The 18202-nt window shown below is 54.7% G+C and overlaps 1 protein-coding gene across 1 annotated transcript in view; it reads right to left on the bottom strand.

The window, feature by feature from the left end:
* The window catches only part of PTPRF (protein tyrosine phosphatase receptor type F), a 255569-nt gene that overhangs the window by 12704 nt on the left and 224663 nt on the right, over positions 1 to 18202 (bottom strand). The window contains exons 23-25 of the mRNA XM_068406730.1: positions 15429 to 15526; positions 7405 to 7528; positions 5270 to 5445 (exon numbers count right to left, since the gene is read on the bottom strand). Coding sequence (XP_068262831.1) covers positions 5270 to 5445; positions 7405 to 7528; positions 15429 to 15526 — 398 coding nt within the window. The remainder of the gene's footprint in view (positions 1 to 5269; positions 5446 to 7404; positions 7529 to 15428; positions 15527 to 18202) is intronic.

Raw genomic sequence — 18202 nt, 5'->3', positions numbered from 1 at the left:
CACTGAGCTGAGACAGGACACACCTCTGAGTCCAACATGGTACGTAACAATACAACAGGCACTACCTTTCCCTGTAACATCTGTGGTCCCCAGGGTGCCCCTGCCAGCATGGCCCCCAGGCAGCAAACAACCCTGGTGAAAGATGGGACACAGCCCATGCCAGGCCTCCAGCCTGGGTGCTGTGTCCACGGGGCTGACCCTGCCACCCTTCCTGCACTGCCGTAGGCTCAAGTGCATTGAGCATCCCTACGAGACGCCAACCTGCCCTTCTGGCAGGTGGCACATCCCTGGAAATCTGCATCTCCCAGGTGTTTCAAAAACTGCTCTGCAGCAAGACACAGATGCCAGCTCAGACACAGACACAACACGTTCTCCCTCTGCAAGAAGACACAGACTGTGGTCAAACCATCCCTTCAACTCCTTCCTGCAGCCAGCACTGCCCCATCACAAAAACACCACTGCTCCCTAGACACCCCCTGCCCTGCAGCACCCTTCTCTCCCCCTCCCAACCCCGCAGCCAGAACACTTGAGCTACTTGTCAGGGCTTCTGCTACAGCCCACTTGGCAGAGAGCCCTAACACATCCCCAGGGCCCCATCCCTCTGCCCCCTTCATCTCCCTGTGCATCCCTCCCTTCTCCCCTGCTGTTGCCCTCCTCCTCCTCTTCACAGTTCAGCATTTGCAAACTACTCCTCCGGTTTTGTTCTCTCCATCCCCGAGCTCCCTATTTAATTTGGGACCCTGAGCATCCCCATTTCATCTGGTGTCCGGTTCCCCTGCCCCGCAGAGCCGTGGTGCCTGGCTGAGAGGAGGAAGATTTCACTCCCACCCATATGCACTGCACTGAAAATGGTTTCTCGCCCTAGGAGAGAGGAGTGAATGGAAGATCATCTGTGCTTGTCAAGGAATAGTAAACTTAATTATTAGCAGAGCATGTTTACAGGGGAATGTGTGGGAAGGGAAACAACAGGCTTAATTAGAAATCAATGAAGTTCTGTCTTTTAATTGAAGGCACTTTAAGCAGGGTGGAGCTTGTGAGAGCTACGAGCTCTCATCCTGCACTCTGGCTGCTGGAGTGCAGCAACCTGGGGTCAGAGGATGCATCCGTCCCTGCTTTTTTGGGGTCTTCTCTCAGTAAGGCCTGCCCTGGCAGAAGTGCCCAGAGCAAGGCTGCCCGATGGGGTACTGCAGGTGCCTGCACACCCCAAGCAGCTCTGCTGCCTCCTGCCCAGGGTCTCCTGTCATTCAGGCTGCGGTGCTGCCTTGGATCTGAGCTCCCAGCGTGGCAGGCCCTGCGCAAATCTCTTCCTCGCTTGGCACAGAGCAGCCTGTTATTTTACACTGACCAGCCGCAGAGTGAACAACTTGGAGGTCACAAACCTTATTTCACAGCTGACCTGACCCTATCCTCACAAGCGGGTGGCAGCTGCACCTCTGGCCACCTGAGTTTGCCTTGCCTGGCTCAGGGATGATGTGACCCCTCTCTAAAGGAGGTGAGGGCAGAATGGCACCCTGCAAGTGCTGGGGACAGCCGCTTGCTGTGTCACCCTTGGTGTGGTTTGCAGAGGACGTTGCAGAGAAGCAGCACAGCATGTCCCTGTGCCTGAGCTCACACCTTGGGGAGAGTGGTCCCCTCCTGCCACCCACGTGCTACAGGGCCACGTGTGCTCAAGCACAAAACAAACTTCAGAGGAGTTCCCTGTGCGGGATAATAGCAGTGCCTGGGCTGGTAATTGAAAATTATTTATTCACGACCAGATAAGAGTCAGTCACATTTTCTGCCAAATTTACCCATAATGTTTATGCCCCATTTTCAAGCTCTGTAAATTTTATGCTGAAACCGATGCGCTGTGGCACTAATGCAGGTAAGAGATGTTTTCTTCTGGCAGTGCTTGCTTCTCATTAACTTAAGGAGCACAGTAATGTCCTGAACGGCCATTTACTGCAGCTTTGCTGAGTGGTTCCTGTCCCTCCCCTTTGATGCCCTGTGCCCAAGAGCAGCCGGGCACCTCTCCTCAGCTCGAGAGCTGTGCTCTGCTCCTGGCCCCGCTCACAAGCTCCAGATGGCATCGCTGCCAGCAAGAGGGCTGGAGCGGGACGTGGCTGCCAGGCCCCTCTTCCCCAGAGCCCTTGAGCACCAGCCTCTTTGCACCCCTGCCTGGGGACACGAGGTGCCAGGGGACATCACACCCCAGGGATGGCTGCTTGGTGCTCCGGGCTGGGACAGAACAAGCCATGGTGCTGCTCTGGGAGACCTCGCTCTGCCGGGCTCTTGGGGATAGCCCAGGGTAGGAGAAATCCTGCTTTAATACCTCTCTCGTGCAACACACCCCGGCTGGAACACGCCACACTCACAGCTTCAGGAAAGCTAATCTACAATGTGTGTCTGAACTGCCACCAAATGATTCTGAAACTGATTGTAAAGCTTTGAAGGCAGCTAAATTGCACAATCCAGCCATTTCTATCCTTTATGTGCCTCTCGCTTTGTGAAAACATGAAAAAGGGACGATGATTTGGACCATCAAGCCAGCTAAAATTGCAGACCATAAAAGCTGATGCTCTTTAAAGATTTTTTCCCCCTGCAGCTCAGGAGCCCTTTAAAGCAGTGTCACCCCTACAGGGCTGCAAATCTGCTGCTGGTCCCGGTCGGCTTATCTACACACAGCACTGCTGAGGGGGGCTTGGGCAGCTCGCCTGGGCAGGCGGCAGAGCCTGCTCTGCACTGTGCGTCTTGCCATGAGGCCCTGCTGCCCACCCCAGGCTCTGCAGCTGGATAGACAGTCACATGCCTGCACCGAAGTCCCTGGGCAAGTGGACTTTCAAGCAAGGTCACCCGTGGGTAACGCCATGACACCATGTGACTGCCTGGAGCACGGCTGTCCCGCAGCAGTGTGAGCCTCAGCATGCAGCAATGCTGCAGGGACCCAAGGGGTTGCATCAGATGAGGTCTGAAGGCTCTGGAGCGGAGTAAACTGTAGAACAGTGACCATGCTGACAGCTGGGAGCACTGGGCAGTGACTGGGATCTTCCTTGGTCCTGAAAAGGTGTGCTCCTGAGTGAGCTCTAGCCATCACCAAAGGGGTATGAGGAAAAGCAGAGCAGGAGGGTGGCTGAAAGCCATCCTGTCTTGGAAGATACTGGAGAAACCAACAAAATCCACAGAGAAAATAATCTCTTGCAAGGCCACATCCCAGCTCCCCACCAGGGCCCTTCTGTGAGTGGGTGCCCTGAAGCACCTACATAGTCCAGCAAACACATCCAGGGAAGCCCTTGCTGTGCAGGGCTGGCTCGACCCAGGAGCGGCAGGGCTTCCCCACTGCTTCCCCTGCCAACCTCCCTCTCTCGCAGCACCTGAGAAAACTGCCCATTTCTCATTAGTGCTGGGGATGTGACAAAGAGGCAGCAGGGCATGGGCAAGCGGTGTTGGGGAGCGATGTTGGGATCTGGGTCCAGTCGGGTCAGCCTAGAGCCCCTGGGCAGCACGCCTGGTCAGGCAGGCTACCTGCAGCTTCTGCGAGGGCTCTGGTCACGCCCTGCCCCTGACAGGGAGTCACAGTGGCCATCCTGTCACCAAAAGCCTGACCACACGTACCATGTTTGGGACAGAAACCAATACTGCAGGAGGTAATTGCAGGATGACATGACAGGGAGCGTGCTGGGGGGAGATAATGCACAGCTCAGCAGCACAGGCATCTCAGGCAAAGACAAGTGCCTGTGGGGTCAAAGGAAACCCGTTATCTATCTTCGAGAAACATGCACCTTGGAGTGCCTTCCCATAACTAAGCAGCCCAGAAGTTAAGTGAGTCAGGACTCCAGGCAGGGATTTACTTGGCAACCTAAAAGGGCTTTTCCTTGTACTTCAAATATACTCTCCATCACCGAAATGTGAAGGCACAAAAAAGTCCCCATATAACCCCAGCTGCAGAAAGCAGCTGATCAGCAGCTTCTGATCTTGCTTAGCCCATGTGTAAAGCCCTTAGCTGCAGGATGGGTCAGGTTCATTCACCTCCCTGTTTGGGCTGGGGTGGGTGGCACGGCCATCAGACAGAGCAGGCAGGGCTGTGCAGCGGGAAGCACAGTGCAAAGCTGGGCTTGGGTCTCTAGAGGCAGCTCGTCTCCGAGGAACACTATTTTTCCCTGCAGGCTGTAGGGCATTTGTAGAGCCGGGAAAGCCCATGAACAAAGCCTATTTTTGTACATGCAGGAAAAGCAGATCTGTTTTGCCATGGTGATCGATTGTTCCAGCTGCTTTCTCCCAGCCAGTGTGGGCTAGGACACTCCTGCGAGCATTTCGGTGCTAAAGCTTTGAAACGGAGGGAAAGTATGCGGTCAAAAGTTTTAACTAAACCCAAACTTGACAGTTTCTGCTTCTCAAGAACGAGCTTATTGGGCTAAAAATAACCAGTGCTTCACAGCTTGAGCACACGGCCCCTTCTCCTGCCGTTGGCATGGCAACACTAAAATATTCTGCAAGTATAAATGCTCACTGCTAAAATTTTACTTTTAGGAACAAACTGAATCACGAGAGGCAGAACCTGCCTCCTGCTTGGGCAGGCTTTGCCCGAAGGGTGCACCTGGGCACTTCGGTCACAGCTTACGAAATCCTGCTTCAGCGGCTGAGTAAGAGCCTCTGTCATGAGACACCATAAGCATCATCTGCAGCGAGGGCTCCTGCTCCTTCCTCTCGACCTTGTGCCTTCCCCATGGTCTGCAGGCAGCTTTGCATTCATTACATCAGAATATCTAATCTCGGCAGTATGAGTTGATCATTTATACATGTTGTCATTGGACAAGGCACAAATTAGTCTTGTTATTGCAATGAGACCCCGCCAGCCATTCCCCTGCACCACCAGAGATGCCAGAGCCCCGCCAGGCTGCAGGATGCTGCTGATACCACCTACCCATTGCAGCTTCTCAGCTTCTGGGACGCAGCCCCCAGGCTTTCAGGGGCTGTCAACACTCCCTATCCCAGAGCTTTTCTTTCTCCCTTTGGCATGAGTGATGTGGCCAGGGAAAGGATGGGTGTGCATGCAGACATGCAGGCAAGACAGGGGTTAATGAGCAGCACGGTGACAGGAGGTTTTGTCACCGGTTTTCCCCACAGGGATATGCTTATCGTATCCCTCTCACTTGTTGCTGGGGTGCCTGCAGCAGTGAGCCACACCACTGGACCTGCCTCTCCCTGGATGCCCTTACACTGTAAAGTGTTCCCATCCCTCTCTCCTGCCTGCACCACCAGCTCCAGAAAAGAGAGGAAGCACACACTGTACCCTGGACTTCTCCTCCAGCCTGGTCATCATGACTATAGTTGCTGTTCTCTGTTCCCACACCATCCTCCAGAAGTCGCTGAGGGTTTCTGGCAGAGGTCCCTGTGTGGCGATGTAGGCGTTCTGCTTCCGATACCCATCAATGTAATTGGCATTGATGTAATCACTGCCTGGGACCCCTGCGGACAAAGAGGGTGAAGTGTTACTCCAGGGATAGCCCATGACCCTGTGCCTATGGCTCTGCTGGGCCCTGCAGGCAGGGGAAGAGGCTGCCGTGTTCACAAGGCTCTTGACAAATCTCCTTTACAGGGTGATGCCAGAATCTCTCCCAGGGATCCTGCAAAGGACAGGGATGGTGGCCGAACAAAGAAGAACCCTTTGTAACTCCCACATTAATGCAACAAGCAGGCAGCACCAAAGCAGAGAGACAGCTGCCACCCGCACACAAAGGGGAACTCACACGCAGGAATATTAAGGAGCTTGTTTGGCCTCAAGGAACTGATTGAAATAATTGTCTTAAATTCACCAGCTATTTGTTATGGTCCTACAGCACCTTTTAAAAATGAGGCTGCTTCATTAGCTTGTCTCTGTTAGGAAGGGATGTCAGGCAGGGATGTCCTCCCGTCCCTCCTGCAGGGACAAGTACCCCAGAGGAGCCAGAGACCTTCCTCCCACCACCACTGAAACCCTCTTCAGTGTGAGACCCCTCTCTGCTGCCTGCTGGCAGAGGCTGCTCCAGCTCCCACTCTGCCTCCACCACTTTAAGGAAAGGACTTTCTTGTAAAGGCCTTTAAAATGCAAACACACAGTTACTAAAATAAATGTGGCATAGCAGGGGCCTGGGGCTGTGTTTCCAAACCCTGCTCAGCCTGGGCTGCCCAGAGGAAAAGCAGCAGGAATCTCCTTATTTCCCAAGGCGAGAGCATCTGCATTTCATTAGAGGAAGGAAATAAAGCTGGGGGTCTCCCCCTCACCCTTTTGTCCTGGGGAATTTTCTACAGGTTCCAGCATTCTCCAGCAGAAACAAAGTCCTGGCTGCTCTGGGGGAGCAGCAGCAGCTGGAGGGCAGCGCCCAGCTCCCTTGGCATGGGCGGCAGGGACCTGGCAGGGTGCTTCGGGAACGGTTCCCAGGAAGACACAGACACTACTTACAGCAACTGAGTCAGGCTGGAAAACAGGGATTCCCCCATGTGCTCACCCCACAGCAGTCTAACAGGGTTTGCCCGTGACTAGGCATGCCAGGCCTTTGCATAACTGCTGCTGCTTAACAGACCTTACTGTGAGGGATCACTTGGACCCCCTCCTCCTCCCGCAGAGGATGAGTGGTACATTAGCATTAGAAAAGACTCTTCCATCCCAAGAAAAAAAGACTAGTGACTGCGGGGCCACCTGTATGCAAAGCCAGGCCCCAGTCTCTTCCCCAAGCAGGGGTGCATTTAATTAGCTGCATCTTCCTCATCCCCCATGAGTGGGCTCAGTTCCGGTGTGCAGAGCTGGGTGCTCATTTATAAAACAGTGGGAATGGGTGAGCCTGGGCTTCAGTACCTGGGCTCCAGCTCCTCTGTGTGCAAGGGGACTGCAAAGCAGGCACTAAAAGTATTAGCCCAGACTTCAGAGACATGGGGCTGGTTCTTGGAGCCATGGGGGTCAGTGCTATGAACACCAGGGCCCGATGCATCTCCCATGGAGCACCGGGACGTGTGGAGCCTGATGTCCCAGAGGAAGGGGCACCCCTCATCCTGTGCAGCTCTGCACACTTGGGAGCAAACACCGACAAGTCCCAGAGGAAGTTACCAGCCGTGCTGGGACAGAGGGTAGTAGGGCTAACAGTGCCATGTCCCACCATGTGCCGAGGAAGGCAGCTGAAGTCACACAGCAGGGCCAGCAGTGAGAAGGGAGGCTGCTGGGACAGACATCTCTGCTGGCACCAGCAGTAGCAAGAGGCAACCACACTGCCCTGGGGACAGTGGGAAAGCAGGGGCAGCTCTGTAGAGCCCTTCCTCTCTTCTGGCCAGCCAGAACACACATTTGCTCACGCTGTTTGCCCCTGCTCTACTGAGAACAGGGAAAAAAGGTGGTCCCCTGCTACAGCCAGGTTCAGCCATTTGCTTGGATGCCCGCTCCGGAGTCACTCTCACCATCGATGGAGGTCAGGATGACACGTGAGTGGTCGTAGGCGATGACGTTTGCATAGCGGTTTTTCGGTTTATTCACTTCCAGGTTGGAGTTCTCCCAGGTGAACTGCTGCCCCGGATCAATGGACTGTGGAGAGAAAGAGAGGGAGTGACTCAGGAGTGGTTACAGCGCAGTGGGACGCTGCAGCACATGAGCATTTCAGTCAGGAAATCTGCATCTCCCTGCACACCTCTCCCCAGGCCAGACACAGCTTCCGTGGGTGTCCCCAAAAGCAGTGTCAAGCCAGACCACACTGAAACCCTGTCCCCAGTGGGAGCTGCCTCCCGTGACCTGCAGGCAAAGCAGCCCCTTGCTAGGGCAGCCTGCTGCAATGAGCCTTTACCTCCACTCTCGCTGAGTGCTCGTCCTTTCCTCTGGAGCTACCCATCAGCAGAAATTTGGTCTTATGCCAGGACTCCACAGAGACCTGACCGCACAGTTCTTGACCTAACAGTTTTATTAGCTGTTGAACTGCAGTCTCCTGAAATATAGCAAGCCCTGGGTGTCTTGTGCCCCAGAAGCTTTGGGTATTAGTGTCCTGCAAGACAGCCTATGAATAGTCAGGGAATAGTCATTAAAATTGATAGGTTACTATCCACTGCTCCAGCTACTTATGCAATGTAAACATCTCTCGTTTGAGTTAATAGAGTGACAAGGAACTATAAACCTGGAGAAGAGACGTGGTTACAAATCTTGGCCAAAGGCCCGCACACTATGCAACTGCCTGAGAAGCACACATCCCGATCCCACCTGCGTCCTGGCCTCACGCACCCAGTGCTTCTCCCACAAGCCATGTGCTGGTGCACCTGGTGTGTGGCTCCTCCATGGCCAGGCAGCCCCTTCCCAAAGCCTTTCCTGTTGTCTTTGTCCATGCACAAAACAAACTGGAAAAGGACCATCCCCAAAGCACCCTGAGATGGGATGGCCTCTTTGTCCGAGATACGTGAGGCACCCAGATAAGACAGCTCATGCAGGGACTTGCTCTGAATGTGCGGCCCTGGGCAAGCCCAGGGCAGGCAGCTACAGCAGAAATCAGTCATCCCATGAACCCCCTCCCCCCGAAACTACCAACACAGTCAAAGCATTCTTAAAATCATGCTCCAGCTCAGGTTCCTCGAAGCTTTGCTGGCCCACAGGCAAAAAGTATTGAGCAAACAGGCCAGGGGAAGCACCACACGTTATCCTTTCTGCAGGAACCCGCATTCATCGCTTGGCAGAGAGCCATGTCAGAAGGTTTCTCAGGCAGTAAAACGCCCGCGAGTCTGTCAGCTCTGGATCAGCTGTGAGCAAAAGGCTGAGCTGGGAAGCAGCTTCCTGACTGGGTTGACCTGGACAGCCCTTATGGTCCCTCTGCTTAGTCCTATCAACCACCGTCTATGCGCCAGGCGACACCCATCGCTGTCCCCTACTCTCCCGCGCTGTTGAGCAGGCACTTGCCAAGCAGCCGGCGGTGGGTGCAGGTACCCAGCTCGGGTACGGGCCAGTGCTGTGCCAGGCAGCAGTTGCCCGTCCCCACGTGTGGCCCACGTCGCCAGCCCTCCCCACAGTGGCAGGCTGCCCACAGGCAGAGGGGCCAGCGCTGACGAAAACGCGCAGGAGGATGTGACATCACAGCGATGCTAATAGGTAGTTTGGGAAATGTAGGATGTAAACAGACATTTCCTACTGAAAACCTGTAATTTTCTATTATCAGCGTAATAAGCAGGCAGCAGCAGAATTCAGAGGCACTGCAGCAGGGATGGGGGGAGTGAAGACCGTAAGCACCGCTTCTGGCTGGAAATCCACTGGCCTGGCTATCACGGTCCCTGCACACTCCTCTGCCCAGGCACAGAGACGTCCCAGCGCAGCTCACAGCTCTCTGGAGCACTTCGTTTCGTTCAGGCACCTATATTTTGTTTTCAGGATAGGCTGCTCACTGAATCAGCTCTTTGGATGCTCTCCTCACTCAGCTGCACGGCAGGGATGACTGCTGCCCATCTAATGTGGGGCTGAACTGGAGAAGGGCAATAGCAATGATCAAAGGCATGAAAAATTAAGAACAAGATGTGTAAGGACTTTTCTGTTTAGAGTAGAGATGAGTGAGAGGGGTTTTTGATACCAGTCTAATCAATCCGGAGCACACTGAAGCAGCAGCACAAATAGACTAAGGAGGAAAATCTACCAACGCCTATTAAAGACACAAATAACACTTCTTTTTCAAAAAGGTGGCCTTAGTCTGCACAGACAGCCCATGCAGAGAGCTGGCTAGCTGGCGGTGGAGCTGAGACTGGCCCTGAAGGTGTGAGCGAGCATTTTCTTGCTGCTGAGGAGCAACGCAAGAAAGCACCAGCCCTGCTTGCACCCTGCGAACACCCGCTCAGTGCCAGGCACAGGTGGGTGCTGGAGCGAGTCCTCCCTTCACAGCAGGGGCAGGAGTTGCTCAGTGCAGTTGTTGGCACTCAATCCATGCTGCAAATCACTGCCAAAAGGCTGCAGGGCTGCCCAAGCTGTGGGGCGCAGTGTGCTTTGCACAGCAAGTCTGGGTCCTGCCACAGCGGTGGAAAGGGTTATTTCCTGAGGGAGACAAGGCTGCCAAGAGCCCCCAGAACCAAGGAGGAGCATCAAGGTGTTGCCATTAGGGTTAATTGCTTTGATGTGCAATGAGGATGTGCAGAAATGGTCTAATCAGCAGCAGCCTCTTAAGAGGGCAAACAGGTGAGAAAGTCAGAAGTAATACAGCACCTGAGTGCAAAGAGGCTCTAATTAAATACTCCTGCAAATTAGTGACTCATTTAGAAGTAAAATGATTTAATTGAAACTCTGGTGATGAATTAATGTACACCTGTTCCCCCCTTTAAGGCAAACAAATGAGTAAATAAACGGGAGGATGATGGGCTGCTTGGAGAGCAGTTGAAGCCCTTACACGGAGCAGTGGTTGGCAAGTCTTGTCCCATCTCTGTACGATGCTCTGCAGCCCCGGACTACAGCAGCACTGCCTTGTCTCCCCACCTTGCTCCCCAACTGCCTGGGCACTGGGAGTCTGCTCTTGCTCTTTTCTGGGGCTCATGGGAATCACTGCTTCTCCCAAAACCTGATCAGAGTAACAAGTTCCAACTCGTTCTTCCTAGAAAGCAGAAGGGCTGGGAAATTGGAAAGAAATGAGCCAGGAACAAACTTAAAAGCACCATGACTTTTAGTTTTGCTTTGCTTTAAAGTGACAGGGGAGATGTTGTAAGACAGCAAGTGCAAATTAAGAAAAAGCCCAATTAGTAAAACTCCTCCTTCCCAGCATGGAAGTGCAAGGAGCAATCTCACCAAAGCAGCTCAGGGATCCCTGCTGCTAGTGCCATCAGCATAAAGACAGAGCCAGACTGTTGAAACGGGATTGGAAAAAGGCTCTTTCCTCGACAGACTGAGAGCACTTTACAAATGCCTTGAAAACATCCCTGGGTTCCAGTTTGTCTCTCAGATACAGCCCACCTTGGGTTTGATGCTCCTCTTCCTCAGTGCAGCTCCAAAATCCCTCTGCATGCAGAGTCCCCGCAGCTTCCTCCACTGCTGGCAGGCATGGGCAGCCTGGGCAGGCAGACCCCTGGGGCGGCACGGCAGCTTGGCTGGCCCTGGCTGCGGCAGCCAAGGAGCTGGGCGGCCACAGCCATGGCCACGGCCCCGCGCTGCTCAGCAGCCCAGGCGGCTGCAAAAGGGCACGGGGCGGGGAAGGTGCTCGGGCTGTGAGCGCTTCCCGGCCTCCTGTGAAATCAACCACATTAGCACAGGCATTGACCACTGTCAATCTGCGCTGCGTCTCAAATGAGGACATAATGCGCTCCCGAATCAATCGCTGGCAGCACTTCAGCCGTATTATTCTTATTACCGGAACGCGAGTGCTGCAGGCCTGCCAGGCAGCTTCCCCATTAGCCCATTAAACCCACAACACAGGGCTCCCGGGGTGCTATCTGGACCCTGGGTCCTGCACCTCCTGGGATCACTGGCCCCAGGGACCCAAGCACATCTCTCGCTGCCTAAGCTGCCTTGCCAGGGCTGCAGGCATGGGAGACGCAATGTCCTCAGTGGCTTTAAGGGAAACACAAGTGAACACGGGGTTTGGGCAGGCCAGCAGTGTTTCTTTCTATACAAAACTGTGGGGAAAGGTCTGCAGCCTCCCCACCGCACTGGGAAGCAGGAGCACAGTCAAATCTCATGCAGAACCTAAAGATTATCAAGGACTAATGTGCCAGGCAGTGGCACGCTGCCTGGCTCTCATCACCTCCAGCCTGCTCTGCTCCCAGGGGCCATCCACTGGAGGGACATGCCAAAGGGACTGGGCACGAGGGGCAATGGCCACAAGTTGCAATTTGGACGTAAGGAAAAAATTTTCCCCTGGGAAGGTGGTGCAGGATCTAGCCCAGAAGCAGCAATAGCCACAAGGCAGCAGGAACCAGCCCTGGCTGGAGCCAGTCCGTCCTATGTTTGGTAACAGCAACACAGGGGACAGCAGTGTCCACCTTGCTGGATCCCACAGTGACAGTGCGAGATGCACTGCGTGTGTGCGCACACTTTTTTGTACCAGAGCAGGTACCCTCCATCTGAGGGCAGGATCCTGCCCCACATCCACAGGCTGCAGCATGGGAAGGTGGCCCACAGGAGGAGCTCCAACACAGCTGCATGCCTGCCACAGCCTGCAGATAAATAATTAAGGGGCTCACCCTTCCTTCTACTTCTTTAATTCCATGAATCCCACACTGTAAATTCACTGTAGCTCTCACTGTACACTAAAAATGAAATACTCTCCTGGTGCGGCTGGGCCAGGAGCTGCTGCCAGACCCTTGTGCTCTGCTCTCCCCCGCTCTGCTGTGTGCCCAGGAGAGCGTGGTGGGGCTGTGCTATGCCCCACGCCAGAGCAGCCCACAGCAGTTAACTGTGCCTGCAGCCAGCTCAGCTCCCAGCATCTGCACTTCAGCCTCTCATGTTGCACCAGGGGTACTGGCAGGTCCAGTCAGGGGTGAGGGCTAACCCGCAGCTCGGGAGCCTGCTATCGCTGCAGCCAGCGCACAGCTCGCTCTGTGCTGGCTTTGTCTCTGCTCAGCCCCGCGGCCTGGCAAACTGGTGTGAACAATATTATTTGTTCTCTGACCTGCGGGAATGGAGGCCAGATGGCCCCGAGGAGTCTCTGCCACCCTCCCTGCTCCCTTTGCAGGTGTTGGGGGATATGCTGACAGGTCTTGTTTTGTGTCACCTGTGCCTAGGTTACCCTGCCATCGCTTGCACAACCAAGACAAGCGCCAGACTGATGACTCTGGGCAGCAGGCCTCAGTGGTTAAAAGTGCTGTTAAATATTTGCTCTCTGGCTGGGGTGCCACCACTCCTGGAACGTGAGCCCTGCACCCCACGGAGATGTTAGGCTGCCACGTGTCTCTGCAAAACCACTTAAAATGCAACTCTTCCAAAGCACAACCACACAGCAAATGGGCCTTGGGGGTTCATCTGCGATGCCTTTGTCCCTTGGCTCTCCCTGTTCAGCTGTGCTGTGCCCAGTCCAGCAGCACTATCATGCCACAGGGAAACAGGGTCGGGGCCCCCATCTTTCAAAGTGCTGGGTCACCACTCAGCTCTGTGTAGGTCTGGGGCTCACACAGTCCCAGGGCAAGCGCTGGCAGTCACTTAATGACTGCGATTGCACAGCATTTGGCGAGCTGTGGTTCCCTGCCTCTCTCTGTGCTGGGAAGCACGAGCTCCCGCAGGGGCTGCACAGCCTGCTCCCCTCCCACCTCTGCTATTTCCGCATCCACTCTGCACATTCCCTTACTCTGCAGTGCGTGCTGTGCCCATCCTGCCCTCCAGCCCTCCCACCATGGGCCCCAAAGAGAGCTGTCGCCATGCCAAACCTGCGCGCACAGGGACCAGGATGAGAGCAGACCCATCGCCGCAGCAATCCTGCGCAGGCAGCTGCCGTTCTCTGCAAACTCAGTCCAGGATTTTTCTCACTGGCATCTCAAATGGGAAATGACTGTACCACACGCCAACAAGGGGCAACCACTTCTGCTTTGGGGGTCTATCCTAGTATCAAACACTGTATAAACCTGTCATGTTCAATAATTTCTATCTGATGAGGAGTCAAACGCAGCAGAATCCAGGGGAAAAAAATTACATGCAACAATCAGCTATTTAATAGCTGCTTCAACATGAAAAGTACAACTGATTGGTGCTCTCAACTAGCCATGATATTCTAAAGAAAGAGAAATGAGAAGAGAGGCTCATGAAAACAGCTAAGAGAATTTACTTAATGCTCATTTTTTCTGAAACAGTTCCCATAGCTCAGTATTATGCTGCAGGCTCCAACCGGCGCAGGCCTAGTGCGAGGACGGGAGCACACAGACACTGGATCCTGCTGAATCCCCACCGCGCAGCAGAGGCACAGCCTGCCTGCAGCGCACAGCCCTGCTTAACATTTCAGCTGGACTTGTAACAAAAAGCCCAAGGCAGACAGATATGACCACATACCTTGGCACCGCTGGCAGGACATACATGAACACAGAGGTAACTGCAAGGGAAGCACATTATTTCTCTAAACGTCTCCCAAGTCGCGATGTAATGCTGTGGCTGGTGAAAGCTCAGCTTCTCTCCACACTAGACAGCACAAACCCCTCCACTTGGCATCCTGAAGCAAAAAGGCGCTCTGCGCCTTCCTCAGACACACACAGCACACCCTTTGAACCAGCTGAAATTCATCCCTTACATTCTCAGCATCGAGATCTGCTTTCCCTTTTCTGGCATATATAATCCTACCTCATGGGCAAATGTTCAGATCTCATCTCATAAATCAGTGTAGGTACGCTGCAGGAAGGGAAGGCCACAGGCACAGGGAGATAACAATTCAAACAGAAGTGATAACACATGCAAAGGATGCTTCCCAAATTTATTCCCTCTTTAATACTAGTGGGGGTTTTATTTACAAGTCCCCTGCAGCTCAAGAGGGTCCTGCATGTAAGCACAGGAAAACATATATCCTGCCACTGCTCACCTCACGGCTGCAGAGGAACTTTCCCCGACTTTACAAGTTTTCAACCTAATCATCCAGCCCTGTGAGTGGTGAGAAAGGTAAGGCAGCCCTTGTGCAGGTCAGCCCCTTCCCCTCCGCGTGTGCACCCCCTCGGCAAGTTGTCCTCAGGGGAGGATGGGAATGGAGGGGGTTGGGTTGGAGAGGGGCAGTGCAGCATGGGGGGGTTCACCAAACACCCAGCGCCTGCCTGTGTGTGTGAGCAAAGGCAGCATTGGTAGCAGGTGTGGACAGTACCTATCCGGGAGCTCCACCAGAGATATGGAGGAGGGTGGGAGTGTGATTCAGCAGTGCTGGGGAGCTTGCAGCTCAGGATTGCAGGGCACAGGCCGAGAGCTCCATGCAGGGAGGGGAGCTGGCACTGCTCCAGGGCAGTGGGACATCAGCAGAGCTTCTGGTGGCAGAGATGCTGAATGGCACAGGCTAATGCCAGCACAGTCCAGTAGTGTGCCGGGGAAGAGTAGGTTGGGAAAGCAGGAATAAAAACCCAAACATGTGTTTGTCAGCAGTGGAGGATGGCACAGAAAGCAAAGCTTCGAATGCAGATGGAAGTGAAGGGGCATGGGATGCTGTGGACTGAAATGCCTCAGCCAACCTGCATGGAGGGCAGCCCTCGCAGAGCAAAACAGCAAAGTAAACAGCGACAGCCCAGGCAGATAGACACAAGCTCCCATTTACTCCTAAGACCGTAACCATGGTGGGAGCATGGCGGGCTCCTGCGCATTCAGCTGCGAAGCCTTTTCCCTGTACGAGCCATGCTTCAACTGCTCAAGGCGAGTTCCCACTGCTGCAGGGCTGGCAGGGAGAGCTGGCAGGCTCCCAGGCCTGGCTCAGGGCCCGCGCCGGCGATGCCGCTGCGAGGGAGGCACAGCTCAGCTTTCAAGGCCTCTGCGCTGGGGGCCCTGGCCAGCATCGCTCTGCCCCCACCGCCCCACACGCTCCCACGCTCACCTCGTACTCCTGGGAGAACTTCAGCCCGTCGTTGGCTTTCAGCCTGTCGATGTTGTCGGCAAGGTCCGTCACGGGGATGGGGGGGTGGTCGCGCATGCCTGTGAGCAAGACAAGGAGGGGGGAGGGAGAGGAGAACGGTTATGGCTCTGCACAGCTGAGGAAGGCTTGACAACAGCGTGTGCACAGCAGACCCGAAAGGTGGGTGCAAGGCGGACATGTGTGACCATGGGAAGCGCTGGGCAGGATGGATGGGGAGTCGGCGAGATCACATGGCATGCTGCACGCACTCTCAGAGCACACGGTTCGGTGAAACAAAAAGGAAAGGTGATGTGCAGAATGTGCATGACCGGGTGAGCATGCTCAGACAGTACAGCCACCGGGCACGCAGAGCAGGCCACGCAGTGGGCAGGGGCTCGGGCAAGCCCCCGCCAGGAATAGGCCAAGGAGATGCTGTCAGTGTGCTTCCTGGGCTCCCGCACGGGCTGAAGTTGAACATGCTGATTCTCTGGTGCTCTCACCACCAAGGGCTGAGGCTGATCCCCTTGCTTACCCCTAACAACGGCATTAGCCAAGAAGAGACTCACCCAGACCTGCACCAGGGGAAATGTCTGCAGTGTATGTGCACAGCTTTTTGGGTAGGCAGATGCTGCCCCAGCCCCTGGGGAGCTGGAGAAAGATGGGAAGGGCCGCATGGAGAAATGGCTGCTCCCCTGGTCAGAGACTGCACAACTTTCTGAGAGCTGAGGAGCAGCTCTGCCCGCAGTTGTGTAACACAGTGCTTTTTGTGGTGCTCCAGAGGCAGAGCCAGCTCCAGGGCCCAAAATCCAGTTCCACTGGGGTGGCTCGTGCAAGGCACCACGTGCAGCGACGTGCCCTACAGCAGCTTCTGGGAGGCTGCTGCGAGCTGGGATGCAGCTCCAGCCACGGCAGAAGTCTTGCCCTGTCTAAAGCAGGGATGCACAGCATGGCTCATCCTGGGCACAGCCCAAGCCCTGCTCAGGGAAGAGGCCCGGAGGAGGAGGGGATCCCGCAGGTCCCGCGCAGGGGATGGGTATTGTGGGGGTGCGCATGTGGGACTGGGAGGAGTCCTACTGGGGCCCTGGGATTCAGGGCTCAACCACCGCAACCTCTTTCTCTGAAGCCGAGATGGTGAACTGGCAGGAACGTGCCTGTGAAACATCTCATCCAAAGCCTGGCTCATCCAAATCCCAAGGCTCGTGACTCCATTGGCTGCTCTGTGGGTTTCCCAGAAACCCCACGTGGGTGATAATGATTATTAATACGCTGAAGCTGTTGATTCACACCCAGGGAGACAGGCTGGAGCATGGCCAGGAGCTTCTCAATCACTCAGGAGCCTGAACGCTACCACAGATGGCAGTGATGGGCCGCTGAGGTGATGGAGCAGTCCCCAGGCTGGGTACATGCTTTTTACACAGTGGTGACAAGTCACTAGGTGATAACACAGAAGTGTTACACCACAGCCGCTGCACAGCAGGGCTCCTCGCACCTCTGCCAAAAGCATCTGACATTGCTGCATATAGGCAAGACCCGATCCAACACACACTCGTCCTTCTATCCCTTGACAGTGCAGAGCTATCCACAGATGGCCTGAGAGCACACGGGCAGATGGAGAAGGAAAGATCCCTCATGCTGAGCTCCTCTTGCAAATGGTCCTGGATCCCTGAGGTGGCTGACCAGGCCCACAAAGACGATGCACTGATTTCTGCACAATTTGCTCATTGGTGCCAGAGCTCGAGAGGCTGTAGCTCAGGAGCAGCCTTTGCCGTGCAGAGCTGTTACTGATGGGCAACTGAATGAGAAGAACAGTGTGGGACCAAGGCAGAAGTGTGGGGCTGGAAGAAGAAAGAGGCTGGAACATAGCCATAGTATGTGCTTATCCCAATGTGGTTATGTATGAAGCATGGCAGAGCCATGGACCACAGCAGAGCTGTAGACACTCATCTCTGCTGAGAAACACAAGGGAGTCTCCCCAAACTTCGGTTTTGCTGGCCAAAGGAGTGTTGCAGCAACAAAGGAGCTGCAAGAGCAGATGGGGAGAAAGAGGTGGCTGGTATCCCATTATGGTGAACCTAGAACAACTGCCACAGTTTAGGGCAAGACAGAGATTTGTACACACTACCAGGACTTCTATGTGCTCTTCCAAGGACTCTGGCAAGAGGACAGTGAGCTCTCCACCAGGCTAGAAGGGCTCAGAGGTCTCACAATGCCTGCAGGGCTGCAGATTGCAAAGCCCTTGGCTCTGCTCCTGGGGGAAGCATCTATCCTAAGTACTTCTCCCATTCCTGCATGCCCACGCAGATGCCTTGTACATCAGGCAGCAGGGAGGACACGCTTTTATGGTTGTCTGAGAGTGAACTTGAAGCTCACAAGACAAGAGATAAAGGGGCAGTTACACCCATAGTCCTGGTACTACTCCATCCAACCTGCTAGAGCAGTAAGTCCCTCTGCTCAGTGTCTGGGGCTCTGGTGCCAACACTGACAAGCAGACCAACTGCATGGCACTTCAGAGAAGATCAGCATCCCTTGGCATCTGTTCTGCCTCCCTCCATGGCACAGGCGACCCAGCCTAGGGAAGCCAGTTTGCCTGAAGCAGGAGGAGAGCGTGTTCAACCAACTGGGTTGCAGAGCACCCTTCAATCTGTCCATCAGGGGTTTTTAGCTGGCCATCTCCAAGGTTATCTGTCCCCACACAGGGCCAGCTGCAGGCCTGGTGCCATGGCAGAGCCTGGCATGCCACTGTGAGGGGGCAGGAG

The sequence above is a fragment of the Nyctibius grandis genome, chromosome 8, assembly GCF_013368605.1.
Source record: "Nyctibius grandis isolate bNycGra1 chromosome 8, bNycGra1.pri, whole genome shotgun sequence".
Taxonomy (NCBI): domain Eukaryota; kingdom Metazoa; phylum Chordata; class Aves; order Nyctibiiformes; family Nyctibiidae; genus Nyctibius; species Nyctibius grandis.
Note: the sequence above shows the minus strand (reverse complement) of the source record. Positions and strands in the feature narration are given on the sequence as shown.